Source organism: Rutilus rutilus (genome assembly GCF_951802725.1).
Source record: "Rutilus rutilus genome assembly, chromosome: 7".
Lineage (NCBI taxonomy): Eukaryota > Metazoa > Chordata > Actinopteri > Cypriniformes > Leuciscidae > Rutilus > Rutilus rutilus.
In genome coordinates this window covers 25,535,401-25,550,956 of record NC_140221.1, presented here as the reverse complement: position 1 = coordinate 25,550,956, position 15,556 = coordinate 25,535,401, and the positions used below count along the sequence as shown (strand labels likewise).

Genomic DNA, 15,556 nt, shown 5'->3' with positions numbered 1-15,556 from the left:
AATGCTTGCACTGAATCAATTAATTAATGGTTGATTCGGTTCCTAAAATCGATAACTATATCTAGAGAATAGCCTATGCCTATTATTAAAAAATAATGTTAGATTTAAAAAAATGCGGCATTTTGAGGCATTTCTAGTGGCATTTTTGCTCCGATCCCTGGTCATTTTCTGTCCATGCTATGAACCAGTAGATTCGCGACATTTCGATAGCCTATATAGTTTTTATTTATGAATCGTTTTCAACGATTAAACTTTTTAAAATCTATTTCTTTACTGTCATATGCACGTGTTAAGATAGGCTAGCCTACGTCAAAGTTGGAGAGAGAGAGAGAGAGAGAGAGAGAGAAAGAGAGAGAGAGGGATGCCCCTTGATTAGCTGCTCGGTCTCTTATTTCTCTTAGTGTCCCGCTCCTGTCCGGTCTTGCCCAGGGGACACGAGCAACGTCAACATTTTTGTTGAGCTATAGCCTAATTGTAAATTTACCTTTTACTATTTCCTCACATTTAGCTACGCTCATTTTTGATATTCAGGACGATATTAATGACAAGAGTTGTGAGAGTGTAAGCTTGTTCAAGGCACTGAGGACCGGGAAAACATCTACAGGTGTTTGGAGCCGCGTGACTGAAGGAGCACCGCACGCGCCAGGCGCGAGCACAGACACGCGGCCGTCAGGGGCAGAGCGCGACCCCCGACCCGTAAAAAAAAGCGTCACAGAAGAAAAAAGAGAGTGAGAGAGAGGGGTGCGAGAGGGAGGGAGAGAGAGAGCAATAGAGAGTGTGTGCGAGAGACGCGGCCGTCCCAAGAATGATGTCCTACATAAAGCAGCCCCATTATGCTGTGAACGGGTTAACACTGTCCGCCTCAGGAATGGACCTGCTCCACACCGCCGTCGGCTACCCAGGTCAGTTCTTTCTCATTAATTATTAACAATATGTTTGTTTCAGACATTTTATTAATTTTGTTGGTCGTTGAAGTCAAAAGAGACGGGACAAACAAAACTAAAAGGTAGCCTCATCTTTACTGTTTCATTTGACATGATTGTAGGCTACCCCTTTCCCCCCTACAATTTAGTCAGAGCGAACATCATTTCACCAGTTGATAGCCGTATTAACTGAACTTGCTCACGTAGTAGGCTAACAAACGTATAGTGCCCACGTTCTAACAAAAACTAACAACATAAAAATAATGTCAGATAGCCTATAGGCTATATTTAAATTTCGTCTTTACAAAAACGAGTTTTTTTCGTTGTCAAATTTTAATTTTATGTGATGGTATGTTAGTTTGTTTGTTTGCTTGTTTATTAAAAGGTTATTTTAGCCCATTATGAAAAGCTTATTTTTTTAATGTAGCCTAAATATTTCGTCCGTTTTATTCGTCCGTTTTACAAATAAAAATAATGATCATAATAGTAGGCTACTGAGTGAAGAATACAAATAAAGGCTAAATGGGTTAAATAGCCTAATGTCAATATGTAATCGGCCTAAATCACTAATTAAAAAAATATACTGACGTAACGATGTTTTTATGCGCGGCCTTAGTGACGGACCTCAGTCACTCACTGACTGGACTTAAGTGTAGCTAAAAAAATAAATAAAAAAAAATTCCAACCATCTATCTATGGTGACAATGGATAGTCCAAATATTTTCTCTCACCAACATCAACCATATTAATGACTGTTACAAGCTCACATAAAACGATTAACATTAATGATGCTTCCATGTAAAAACCAAACAGTTTTCTCGAGGCCTAGGCTACATGTATTGGAAAACCTAAAGTTGTTTCTTACTGTATGATGTCGATGTTTTTATAAATAGCCACTCCTAGGAAGCAGCGTCGGGAGCGCACTACCTTCACACGCACCCAACTGGACATTCTGGAAGCCCTGTTCACCAAAACACGCTACCCAGACATATTTATGAGAGAAGAGGTGGCTCTGAAAATCAACCTTCCCGAGTCCAGAGTTCAGGTGAGTCTTCCTCAAACTGAGACAAACATCTTTCTGACACCTCTCCGACTGCATAACATCTTTCTAAGCACACCTGGCCTAATGTCGGATGTAGCAGAAACAGACGATGCTCTTCAAATAAAATAAAATACATTTATCCCAGCATCTAACGCTCACTTGCTATGATGCAATGAAGGTAAACTGTGTATCTGCAACTAAATATGTACAGTGCTGTGTTTAAAGTTGAATCTATTTTAATTTGTTAAGTCACAAGTATTGAAAGTGACCACAACTCTGACAGTGAAAGTCAGTGTGTGTGATGCCCATTATTAATGCAGATCACATCACATCCATCACAAACACATTCTTTTTGATCTATTGAGAAATGAGCCAAACATGTATTTCATCTTTAACCCCGCTCTTATTTCTCTCAGGTGTGGTTTAAGAACCGCCGTGCTAAATGCCGCCAACAGCAACAGCAGACCAGCGGTCAGCCCAAGCCCCGTCCCCCCAAAAAGAAGTCCTCCCCACCCTCTGAGCTGACCTCTGACCCTGGCGCCAGCTCCTCGGTGGCGGCTGCCCCCGCCCAGACGGTGCCCCCTATTGCCAGCGCAGGCACAGCACCCATTTCTGTGTGGAGTCCCACCTCTCTGTCCCCCCTTCCCGATCCATTGTGTGGCTCCGGCACGCCCTGCGTGCAGCGCCCCGCTCCCTATCCCATGAGCTACGGTCAGCCCTCGACCTATAGCCAGGGCTACAGCTCCTCTCCTTACTTCAGTGGATTGGATTGCAGCCCGTACCTCTCTCCCATGACCACTCAGCTGTCTGCGAGTGGGGGCGCCCTCTCTCCCCTCACCGTGCCCTCCATGGGCGGCTCGCTCAGCCAGTCACCCTCCCTCTCCTCCCAAGGATACAGCACCTCCTCACTGGGTTTCAGTTCCGTAGATTGCCTGGATTACAAGGACCAGCAGGCCTGGAAGCTCAACTTCAGCACCATGGACTGCCTCGACCATAAATTCCAGGTGCTGTAAAAGAGAAAGTGAGCAAGTGAAGAAAAAAAGCAAGAGGGAAGGAGAATTAGGAGACGATGCATGAAGAATAAATTAAACAGAACTATTGTGCCGGAGACATTTTGATGATGAAACAGGTCTGATTTAGCAGGATTCATGTGATCTCAGAGGTGAAAAAGGGGGCCCATTTTGGAACAGGTGAAGACTCTGTAGTCCAGATCTGCTCTGTGATTGGCTGAAAGTGAAGGGACTCCTCAAGTCTACTGATCAGTCATCATTATTAACCATTTACCTCACACATACACACACATACGATCAAATAGCTTTCTCAACACATTGGGGATATTTAGCTATTCACTAATACACACACACCACACAAAGACATGCACATAATTGGAGGGGAACCTCTCGGTTTCTCTGCAGGTACAAGCTTCTTGTTGGACAAAGTTCTTTCTACTTTTTTCATAAGTTTGGTTGGTTTGTCTGTACTGGGAAGCATTAGGAGTTCTTGTGTTGTGCATTTAGCTTGATGTTATTTATGTATTTTTAAATTATGTTAACTTATAACAAATCATGTTGTTTTCTGTTAGTTTGAGTTAATCGTTACTTGCTTTATTAAACTTCATTTAATGGCAGTATAGTCATGCTGTTGATATATATTTTCTATTTGGGTGACCTTGTGTTGAAAAATGTTGGTGTTTACAATTGTTGTTTTATTGCTTTGACCGAATACATTCAGAAGGGAACTAAAGTTTTTCAATTTTACATTTAGTTTAACTACACAATTAAATGTGTCTTTGTTTAACAAGAATTGTCAAACAAGAGTTGTCCAACTTTGTTTCTTGTTGATTATGCAAGATACTGTCAATTAATAAAAACATGGCTGGAAACTTAGTTAGCGCACAGCAAATGATTTACGTGAGAAAAGAAAAAAGGGAGGGGAGGCTTACAAATTGGTCTGAACAGCACAGAACTTAAATAAATTGGGCTACTACAACTGTCCCTCACGCAGAACAAATAAAAATAAATATATGGACTAACATTTATGAATATGAAATACAAAACAAAATACTGAAAAATTTAAACAAATGCATTCATGCCTCTAATAAGGGATTTTCTGGTATCAGCAAGAACTGGCAATTCAAACTGTAATGAACTTCATTTCTTCTGCTGAACACAATAAGAAGATACTCTTCCATACTCTGGAAGTCAATGGGGTCCATCAGCTGTTTGGTTACCCATATTCTTCAAAATATCTTCTTTTGTGTTCAGCAGAAGAAAGAAATTCATACATGTTTGGAACAACTTGAGGGTGAGTAAATGATGATAGAAGTTTCTTTTTTTGTGAACTATCCCTTTAACCAACTAAACTGAAAGAAGATGAATTTCCCTTGCAAGGTTCAGTGCTTTGGGTTTAAAAACACAAAGTGGAAAGATTCACATTACTTCCACCATCTTCTCCATGATGTACTGTGACACCCTGGGGTTGGCCCACATGGAGGAGGCATCTGGGGTCCACAAGGTTGTAGCGATGCGATGGTGTTGTCTGGTAATCGTGTTGCTGTGATGGTGTGGTGAGGGTGGTGGCCCCGCCCATGAAGCCGGGTGTGTGGGGTTATTTTAGCCAATGACCCAGAGAGCACCTCAATCTCCTTACTGTCGACAGAACACTACCCTAAAGCAATTAAACAGGATTACTGAACCTCCCTCTCTCTCTTTCCTTCCTCCACACCTCTCCTCCTGTTGATTCCAGTTCCAGCTCTCTCTGCTATGACTCCTCCGCTACGATTATTCCATCATTCTTCATCTCAGTCCCAAATTAGATTCAAAATTAAGAGTTACAGCGGTCTGCCTATATGTATTAATGTCTTTGCATTAGGTTTATTAAAAGAAATTAACTGGAATTGAAAAGAAATTGTACAAACATACACTCTTAAAAATAAAGGGTTCTTTGTTGGCATTGATGGTTCCATTAAGAATCTTTAAAATCCATGGAACCTTTGTACAAAAGCTTCTTTAGATTATCAGAATGTGAAAAAAAAAAAAGAAAAAAAAAAAAGAAGTGCTCACTGAAAGGTTCAGTGATTTTGGAAACCAAAAGTGGTTATTCTATGCTGGATTTGGAACCCTGGTTTGGAATTTTTTACTTTTCAAGATTTTTTATTTTATTTTATTTTTTATTATTTTTTACAAAGTTTAGGTAAGTTTCATGAAAAGGTTAAATGTTTCACAATAGATGACAAAATTAAATAAATACGGTGACCGTATTTGAACAACCGTAATTCGGTCACCGTAATTAAAAAAAAAAAGTATTTGGACAATTTCTGGTTGTCATAATTTAGCCCAACATACCCAAATTTAATGTAATGAACTACAGCTGTGTAAACTTCATACATACACAAAAAAGACAACCTGTTGCTTAAAAGTAAAACTGGCTATTGTAAAAGTGAAAAATAAAAAAGTGAGAAAAGTTTTAGAATGATTTATTTGTAATAAGCACTTGGTTTGGTATCAGATAGGCTATTTGTATCTGATGTAGTGACAGTTTTGGACAGAAGTGGGGCTATATATATATGAAGAGTTCAGATGCAAAAGCCTCTAAGTGCCATCTGAAATTTTCTTCTAGAATGGTCATTTTTATCAAGCTTGTATATTTAAGTTCAGAAATGTCACTTAAATGGCAATGAAAATGACCTATTAATTGTCATTTAAGTGAAATTACTGAAATTAAATATACGAGCTTGATAAAAATGACCATTCTAGAAGAAATTTTCAGATGGCACTTAGAGGCTTTTGCATCTGAACTCTTCATATATATATGTACGTATATATATATACATACATACAGCTGTGCTCAAAAGTTTGCATACACCTTGCAGAATTAGCAAAATGTTCATTATTTTGACAAAATAAGAGGGATCATACAAAATGCATGTTAATATTTTTTAGTAGGCCTACTGTCCTGAGTAAGAAATTTTACATAAAAGATGTTTACATATCCACAAGACAAAAAGTATAAAAAAAAACCCTTCAAAAGTTTACATACCCTTGATTCTTAACACTGTGTGTCATTACCTGGATGATTTTTTTTTTTTTTTTTTTTTTGTGATGGTTGTTCTTGAGTCCCTTGTTTGTCCTGAGCAGTTAAACTGCCCAATGTTCTTCAGAAAAATCCTCCAGGTCCTGAAAATTCTTCAGTTTTCCAGCATCTTTTGCATATTTGAACCCTTTCCAGCAGTGACTGAATGATTTTGAGATCAATCTTTTCACACTGAGAACTATTAAAAAAGGAAGGTTCAAACATTCACTGATGCTCCAGAAGGAAATAAGATGCATTAAGAGCCGGGGGTGAAAACTTTTGAACTGGAAGAAGATGTCCAAATTTTCTTATTTTGTTTAAATATGTAAGTGTATATATATATATATATATATATTTTTTTTTATAGTACTGCCCTTCGGAAGCAACAGATGATACTTACATGTTTCCCGGAAGACAAATTAAGTACAATTTACCTTGATCTTCAAATTCAAAAAGTTTTCACCCCCCCTTAAGGCATTGTGTTTCCTTCTGATGCATCAGTGAATGTTTAAACTTTTTTTAATAGTTGTGTTTGAGTCACTCAGTTTGAAATGATGGATGCATACAACAATAGCACACAAACATTCAGTGTTCACAGCACTTTCACTTAGTAACAGGGTCAATTTAAACTTAATGTTTGAAATATTTTCTGAATATCCCATATGGTTCTTTCTACGGGGACTTACTAAGTGTGATCTGTTTAACCGGACTTCTCCTCTCCATCTGTACTCTCATTACTTCTTATTCTACACCATTTTTCCCGTCTGCTTTATTCCTATTTGTCTCTCATAGTATCCCGGTATGAAGTAAGGAAAAAGATGTGGAGTTCTGTCACACTAAATATACTCACAGGCATCTCTCTCTCCTCTGTGCCATCTTTCATGCCCTCTCTCACTTGTCCACCCCCCGCACACACCCCCACAACCCCTCCTGAGTGCTTCATAATCCCACACTGACCTGAATAAAACCACATGCACTGTTACCAGGATGAAGGGTGTGTGTGTGTGTGTGTGTGTGTGTGTGTGTGTGTGTGTGTGTGTGTGTTTGCAATTTTTTATGTATACGTCACAGTGAACATAATTTTTTCATATAAACATGTGTGTGTGCAACTTCTCTTAGAAATTAATAAACAAGTAAAAAATTACACAATAGTTCAGTTTCTTTCCCTCACCCACTCTTTCTCTCTATAACGGTTTATATCTATCTATCTATCTATCTATCTATCTATCTATCTATCTATCTATCTATCTATCTGTCTATCTATCTATCTATCTATCTATCTATCTATCTATCTATCTATCTATCTATCTCTGTCAGCTCTCATTTCCTCTAACCCTCCCCCTGTTTCTCCAGATATTAATCTCTCTCTCTCTCTGTGACAGATTGTCTGTAGTTCATACAAGAAGACAAAAGGAGAAGCTGCTGAGCCTTCAGTTCTAACAAATCATACACAACACACAGGGCCGGCTCTAGCCCTTTGGTTGCCCTAGGCAAGATTGAGTTTTTGCGCCCCCCCCCCCCCCCCCTCCTCTTTATAAGAAATAAGAAAATTGATAAGTGTCAAGCCTTTATTTGTTATAATTTTGATGATTATGGCTTACAGCTTATGAAAACCCCAAATTCAAAATCCCAGAAAATTAGAATTGATATGAATTGATATGTCATAAGCTGTAAGCCATAACAAAGTCTTGAAATATCTCACTTTGCATGTAATGAGTCTATATAATATATTAGTTTCACCTTATAAGTTGAATAATTGAAATAAATGAACTTTTGCACGATATTCTAATTTTTCGAGTTTCACCTGTAGTCACTCCAACACTTCAACAAGCAAAATATTACTTAAATGATATACTCTAATAAATTGCACTTACAAAAATGCTACAAAGAATGTTCATTGATGAACAAACAAAAATGCTCTAATAGTCACTCCAATACTTCAACAAGCAAATTATGACTTGAAGAATCAACTGTAAATTGTTTATACACAAATTCTACAAAGAATGTTCAAGGATATTTACCAAATTGGATTAATTTAAGCAAATTATGATTGCAATTACTGGTTTAACTATACCTTCTACAAACAAATGTGCTATTATGGATAATGTATGTACCACTACAAAATTAAAATATTAAGTTATTTTAGTTCAATCTCAAATAATAAAATATTAATAGTTGTTTCTGCCATTTCTATTCACCTTCAAAGTAACTATAGCTAGCAAACTAGCTTAGTGACAGCAATGAAACGTCCAATATTAGGTGATGTAGGCTACAATACTAAGTAGCCTAAATTTATTTCATTGGACACCTTAATAGCTAAGATGAGAAGACTTACTTTATACTGAGCTTTATTTTTTATCTTCTTCCTTTCTCCGTTTTCGTCCCTGTGCACCAGAGGTTTAGACCGCTTCATTTTCAAACAAACGCGCCAGCAGCTGAGCACTTCCCTAACGTAACGTAACGCAACGCTCCCGCCCCCCGCCAATCCAGAAATGGTCGACAAAAATCATAAATTCAATCTAATAATCAGGTTGACAAGTAATTAAACGTGTGGTTGATGGGGCGCCCTTTGATCATGTTTAATAAACATTTCGCGTTTCGTTCTAATTTTATGATTAATATGGGAAGTAGATAGGGCGACACTAGAGTGCGTCCGCGCCCCCCAACACATTTGTCGCCCTAGGCAACCGCCTAGTTCGCCTATAGCAATCGCCGGCCCTGACAACACATACAAACACACACTTACTCAGAACCCACAAACCAGCAATGTAGACACATATGATACTTAACCAGACAAATACATAATGTATAAATACATTACGAAAAAATGTCCCCCACAAGGAAAGGATTTCGGATATTGGCATCTTTGTGGGGACATTCTGTCCCCATAATGTAGGGTTTACCAGGACACACACACACACACACACACACACACACACACACACACACACACACACACACACACACACACACACATTGTGTTTTCATGTTTTATGGGGACTTTCCACAGACACAATGATTTTTATTCTGTACAAGCTGTATATTCTTTCACCTAACCCTACCCCTAAACCTAACCATCACAGAAAACTTTCTGCATTTTTTTTGGTAGGCTATACATTTTTTTCTTAGTATAATTTATAAGCTGTGTTCCTTATGGGGGCCAAAAATGTCCCAAGGACAAAGATTTCGGATATTGCCATCTTTTTTATGTACATTTTGTCCCCATAATGTACCAGGACACACACACACACACACACACACACACACACACACACACACAGAGAGAGAGAGAGACTTGCAACTCTGTAACTATGAATATACTTTAAACAATGCTAAAAGTGAAACCCCTTTAAGGGGAAACATAGGTTTTAAATGATAGGAATGTGTTTATGTAATTACTGGTGAAGTTAACTAAGTGCTCCAGTATAAGAACACCTGGTGAGTGAAGTGACCAGACAGAAAGACAAATCAAAGTCAGTAAATTTTTTGTTCGTTTAAAGTAGACCATTTAGCTATGCTCACTTTAAATATGCTGTTGAAGCATATATATCGGTAAACAAAATGCGTACAGTAAACTAATTGAAGTTCGTTATAACCTCTCTAGTGTATCATGGGAGTAGAAACACAAAAGTTCAGATGACGAATAGTAAACTGAGTGTTGGATGTAAAATAAGTTTGATTGTCTTTTCGAAAGTGTGTCCTCCTACCCGTCTGCCTCTTTGCTGTTTTATGAATTCCGCAGGAAAGGAACAGCGCCCTCTGCTGTGACAAAGTAGTCACTTCCAAGAAGCTTTGACTTCTCTGAAGATTATAATAAACATGATGCTTTGCTCTACCAAGAGGAATTTACAATCAATATTCACTTCCTCGTTCATCAATAATTCATTTACAATTCCAGCTTGTTAAAGAAACAGTTGTTGAATGAGGGATTGTCTGCTGCTTGCTGCCACCGCAGTATAACCATAGGAATAGGAAATAGGAAAACAAATTGGGTGTCTCTACAGTATATAAGTTTAGTATGTTTTTTTTTTAAGTAGGCTAATTATTACTTCTAAATGCTGAAATTTGTTTCTTAAAAAACTTTCGATATTTTTCAATCAGTTTTGACGTTTAAGCAACATTTAATAGTTACCATAAACATTAGCATAGGACTAGGCCATGTGTCCAGATATGTGTTTAGGTGTGTTTATAAACGACACTGAAGAGCCCATTTGTGTGACATCTATTTATTACCACCAGAATATGAGAAATTTGGAAAATACAAAGATCAGCTTATTTAAATTTCTGAATAAGAAAAATAAAAGAAGCACAAACATGAGGTTACATTGTGTTTCACAAAGAGAAGGAAGGAGCAAAGTTCTACCCAAACAAAGTGAAAGACTCAGTACTAGAGTACTAAACGTAAAGAATATTTTTTGCTACACTCTTTGACTCTAATGCCGATCTTTAATTTGACAAAACTGGAATTGAAAGAGTGAAAAACGATCAAAAAAGAGGGCGAAAGACAAATAGAAGGAAGATCAGGATGTTAGTTGAACAGTGAGGTTGCATGAGAGGCTGGTTTAGAGCGCCCTCCTGTGGCTGCCTGAAGTTATAACAGGAGGAGCAGGATCGGCTTTCATTACAATATGAAAAAGAAAAAAAGGAAACTTAATTCAAACTGATTCTTGGCGGATTAATCCTTTTTTTCTAAAGAACAATTCATGTATACATTGTAAAAAAAGAAGAAAAAAAAAGAAAGAAAAAAAAAGACACCATATCAACAATAATAGTAATCATCAATATTACAAGTAACATCTTTTCAACCAATAGATGCTGGTTTGCAGTTGAATACGATTCTGCTTTGCTGATCACATCACCCACAGACACTAACAGATAGATGAAGTCTGACTCCACTATGAAAGGGCAAGTAAGGATTCAAAAAGGACATGTAAGGACTGGATGGATCAGGAAGGGGCGGGGCAAACAGGGGTGGGAATTAAAACATAGCTGGGGTTCTGAAGGAGATTGGTCAGGACAGGTTTCAGTAAGGTGGACTGAGGCAGTTTTAGTAGCACCCTGCTGTGGAAGTTTCCGCTCCCCTTAAGCAGACTGACCCCAGACACCACCCTGCTTTTCTCTCTGGACAGTGTGAGACGACTTCTTCTTGCACGTATGTTGAATGTGTAGCCCTAAACCGGGCATAGGTGGACCTCGTTTACACTCCAAATGTGATTGTGTGAGAGTATGTGTTTGTGTGTATGTGTTTGTGCACGTGCATATGTGTGTGTGTGTGTGTGTGTGATCAGCAGCACCTGTTACATGCACATATAGGTACCCTACGCGTAATTTAGACAGCACTAGCAGACTGAGACAAAGTTACTCCCCATCACTGATACTCTAAACTCTACCAAGAAAAGCAGGAGGAGAACAAGTGGAGAGACAGAAAGAAATAAAGAGGGCGATACAAAGAAGGGGAGAGTTTAAGCGCGCTCTCCGCGGATGCGGCGTGCCAGCTGGATGTCTTTGGGCATGATGGTGACACGCTTGGCATGGATGGCGCACAGGTTAGTGTCTTCAAACAGACCGACCAGGTATGCCTCACTGGCCTCCTGCAAGGATGCACACAAAATCAGAATGTTAATTAGACATAAACAAATAATAATAATCTTCAAATGGGAATGTGTGCATTCACACACATGAATACATGAATATGTATCATCATCAACATATAATGAATAAATGACAAGAAAAAGCAAGACCAGATAACAGGCTATGCGCACCTGCAGTGCACCAATGGCGGCGCTCTGGAAACGCAGGTCAGTTTTGAAGTCCTGGGCAATTTCTCGAACCAGACGCTGGAACGGCAGTTTACGGATCAGCAGCTCAGTGGACTTCTGGTACCGACGGATCTCACGCAAAGCCACAGTACCGGGTCTGCAGACAGTAAAGGTGTTTAATGTAGGGTTTATTACAGTAAAACTGCTGTTCACAATTACAAGACTGGAATATCACCTGTAGCGATGAGGTTTCTTGACTCCTCCAGTTGAGGGAGCGCTCTTGCGGGCAGCTTTGGTAGCCAGCTGCTTACGGGGAGCTTTTCCTCCGGTGGACTTACGAGCAGTTTGCTTAGTACGGGCCATTGCTAGTCAATATCACCTGAGAAAAAGGAAAATAACTACTGTTTTAGAGTACAGTTAAGTCAGTAAATCATGGGCAGATTTATGACATACAAGCCAGGAATGTAAAAAAGTTTACTTACAATAATTTAGCAGTGCTTTCTCTTAGCTGTTTAATAATAAGTATTCATTCTCATGCACAGACTCAAGCTATACAAATGAGTAAATCTCTCCTAAAAATAGGTCTCTAGTTTTACACTTGTTTTGGTATTTGACTCCCTGTCTCATATGCTATTTCAGGCCACTTCCTCCAGTAGGTCACATTAAACCCAATAAATAAAAGCAACCACTCAGCGCGGACTGATAGAACCTTTCAACCAATCAGAGACGACCGTAGAACAACAGTAAAGCAGAAGCCAGTAGCATTTGAGGAGCCCAAAAAACTAACCAATCACAGGCCGTTCTGCCAGTTGTGGGGGCAAAACAGTCCGTCTAAGCCCCGCCTTAAACCGCAAGATTATGGCTGCAATGAACGGCAACTGGAGAGAGTCCGTGCTTTGAGGCACAGGGGAGGACGTGAACTTTGAAATAAAATTCAAAATCCAATGCATGCACCGCAAAACCAACAACACAGTACGGTAGCAGGCATCCTTGGGCAACTAAATAGTCGCTTAGAAGTAATATCTGCCGCGAATTTACGCCGTTTAACCGAAGTAAACAGAGACATACGAAAGTGGGACGGATTTCAGTGTGTCCTCCGACACGAAAAGGAGAGCCTGTTTTCTCTCGCGTCTCGCCATCGGCTTTCTCGTTTTCAGACGATGCGATTTTAACGTTTTAACGCTCAAAATAAACATTATTCTACATGAAAGTTTAACAAAGCTGTTGAAAAGTATATCAGAGAGAAGACAGTGATGAATTGGGGCACTTACCTCAGGTGAACGTGTTTTAATTCGCGCAGTGAAATATGTGCTCGGCTTGTCTGGCAGTGTCAGTATTTACTATCTCACACACAATGGGAGCGGGTTGGCCAGAGCCAAAATGGCCGCGATGTCAATCATTCTCTCCCAGAATGCACCTCAATAAAACTGTAAACACAAAATTACCCATTTTTACTGTACAATTTCAATTACGATTTTTCGCTTTATTTAGCATGTAATTAGAGGGATTAATATTAAGTATTTGAGGTACTGTTTCAGATGAAGTTTGACTGCAATCCCTTTGTTTTTCTGCTTTTTTTTTTTTTGTTTCCATGGAGGTCATCAGGTTTCGAGGACAGGCTAATGGGTTCACCCACTGCTGGTTATATAATAATAACAACAACGTTTTATATTATTATTACAAATCTTAAAAAATTTCCACGACCCTGTTGATTTAAGGTATTTCAGCCAATATACAATTTTTTTATGGATACAGAATTGTTTTGGGCCCCTAATGTATGGCTCAGACATCACTTGTTGACCAGATGATCCGAGATCAGTCATGCAATGTTTTACTTATTTCAGGCTGACATTCAAAACCACCCTTCAGCCATGTAGAAACTCTATCTTAACCAAAGGCTTCATTCCTTTCTCTAACGCCACTATCTTTAAGGCTTCAGTGACATTTCAGAAAGGATGTGCCATTTTCTAGGTACCAAAAAAAAAAAAAAACACTTGTAATAGTTGCATATGCAGAAAAACACTCAGTATTCTGCTACTAAATGTAGTTTTGCATTAAGGCTATAAAGTCTGACTGGACTGTAATATAATGTGGCGTGTCGAGTAATTGTCTCAAAGGTCCTGAAAGCTTTTAGTTAAGGATCAGTGAGCCTCAGAGGCTAAAAGTGCTTTGAAGTCTTTAATGTGGCACACTCTCTAATTCATGTATAAAGTGGGTAATGCATCAGAAACATAAGATTAGCAATGGCAGCTGGGTAGAAGCGTGGTGTATTTATTTATTTACTTATTTACGTACTGACTGACTTATACCCATAAGTGGTGGGTGTAGCAGCTTTCACAGCCATAATATTATATTCTTATATTCCCCAAAACCTAGTTTAGATCATAGAATTACACCTAAACATAAACAATTACATAACCTGTAATCTTTATTTTTGAAATACACAAAAAATTGCAACATTGTGGTGAATCTGTTACTATGAGTGCAGATGTCCACCATCTTATTATTGTGAGATTAATTACAGACAACATAGAATGGAAATACAGATGGTATGGTAATACTGCACATTCAGCAATTTTATTGCAGTATTTTTCATTCCACTTCCTTGTTCTTCTAATGGCAATATACGGCTCATTCAGCGCTTTTTCCTGGAACCAACTGCAGTTCCTCTTACAAACAACAGAGAGCACTGTCCTCCTGATAAAATCAAACAGACAGTCTGATTAGGTAAGGATGGGGAAATAGTGAAGAAACTCTGATGGACCCATTCACAAACTGCAATGCTGTTGAAGAGCCAGCTTTAATGAACACAGATATCACTGTTTCATTTATAAAAATGTATCTCAACAAGCAGCATTCTCTGTGGCAGACAAATATATTTTTCATATCAGTATCTATTGTAGCTATTTTTCCTCATTGCCTAAACATATGCTCTATAAGAATATTAGCACACATCTTGCTTGAAATATCTTTATATGAAACCTTAAAGTAGTGACAAAGTGTAATTTTAATGAATTAAAACATAACCTATATCACTGTCAGAAAAAGCTGTCACTGGAGCGATACCCTTTCAGAAGGTTCACCTTGGTACTTTATTTAGCTCTAATAGGTGCATATTTAACGTTCCTAAAGTGTACATATTAGTACCTTTTGACAGGGTACCGCTCAAGTGACAGATATTACCTTGACATTACCGTAAAAAAGGTTTCTTATTTTGAATGTGATGTTTAGAGTTTCTGCCCAACATTTCTCATACATCATAAGAATGATACAGTATATTATATACGCAGATTTAGTTCACAAATAAGGCAAACAACAATCCAGCCTAATCCTCCACCCACACTCATCGCCTGTGTGCTCTGAAAGGTCAGCCAGGTATCACAGCAAGGTGAGACTCAGTGTGAAAACAGTTACAGCCCATATGTCCTCATCTCCACACAGAACACCTTTTCCATCCCCCCAGTTCTGGATCAGGCTTATTCCAAAACCTCCAATGTGCAGTGTGCCATTTAAGAGCATTTACTTACTATTTACTATATGCTTTTGACTGAGGCGTATCACAAAACATCTGTATTCACACAGTCACCTTCGAAACTGACAGTGTTGTTGGGCAGCATGATACTGCTGAGTTACTAACAAGAACACTGGAGTGCTGAAAAGGTTTAACAATGACCAGATTTATGAGCGTGATCAGAAGCTATAGCAGTGTGGTATGGCAGCTGCTCTATCAGTGCTTGCAGAGCACTGTGGTAAAAAAATTG

At 38.7% G+C, this 15,556-nt stretch overlaps 2 protein-coding genes across 2 annotated transcripts; one reads left to right on the top strand and one right to left on the bottom strand.

The window, feature by feature from the left end:
* Positions 1-318: 318 nt before the first annotated feature.
* crx (cone-rod homeobox) lies at positions 319-4,651 on the top strand. The gene is made up of 3 exons (XM_084413376.1): positions 319-902; positions 1,817-1,968; positions 2,382-4,651. Exons 1-3 carry the CDS (start codon positions 806-808, stop codon positions 2,976-2,978), a joined length of 846 nt encoding a protein of 281 aa, XP_084269502.1. The 5' UTR covers positions 319-805; the 3' UTR covers positions 2,979-4,651.
* Positions 4,652-10,246: 5,595 nt separating this feature from the next.
* Positions 10,247-13,766, bottom strand: h3f3c (H3 histone, family 3C). Its single transcript, XM_084414674.1, has 4 exons — positions 13,067-13,766; positions 12,031-12,174; positions 11,799-11,952; positions 10,247-11,627 (listed from the first exon to the last, which is right to left on the bottom strand). The coding sequence occupies exons 2-4, from the start codon at positions 12,156-12,158 to the stop codon at positions 11,499-11,501; spliced, it is 411 nt and encodes a 136-aa protein (XP_084270800.1). The 5' UTR covers positions 12,159-12,174; positions 13,067-13,766; the 3' UTR covers positions 10,247-11,498.
* Between the last annotated feature and the right edge of the window lie 1,790 nt (positions 13,767-15,556).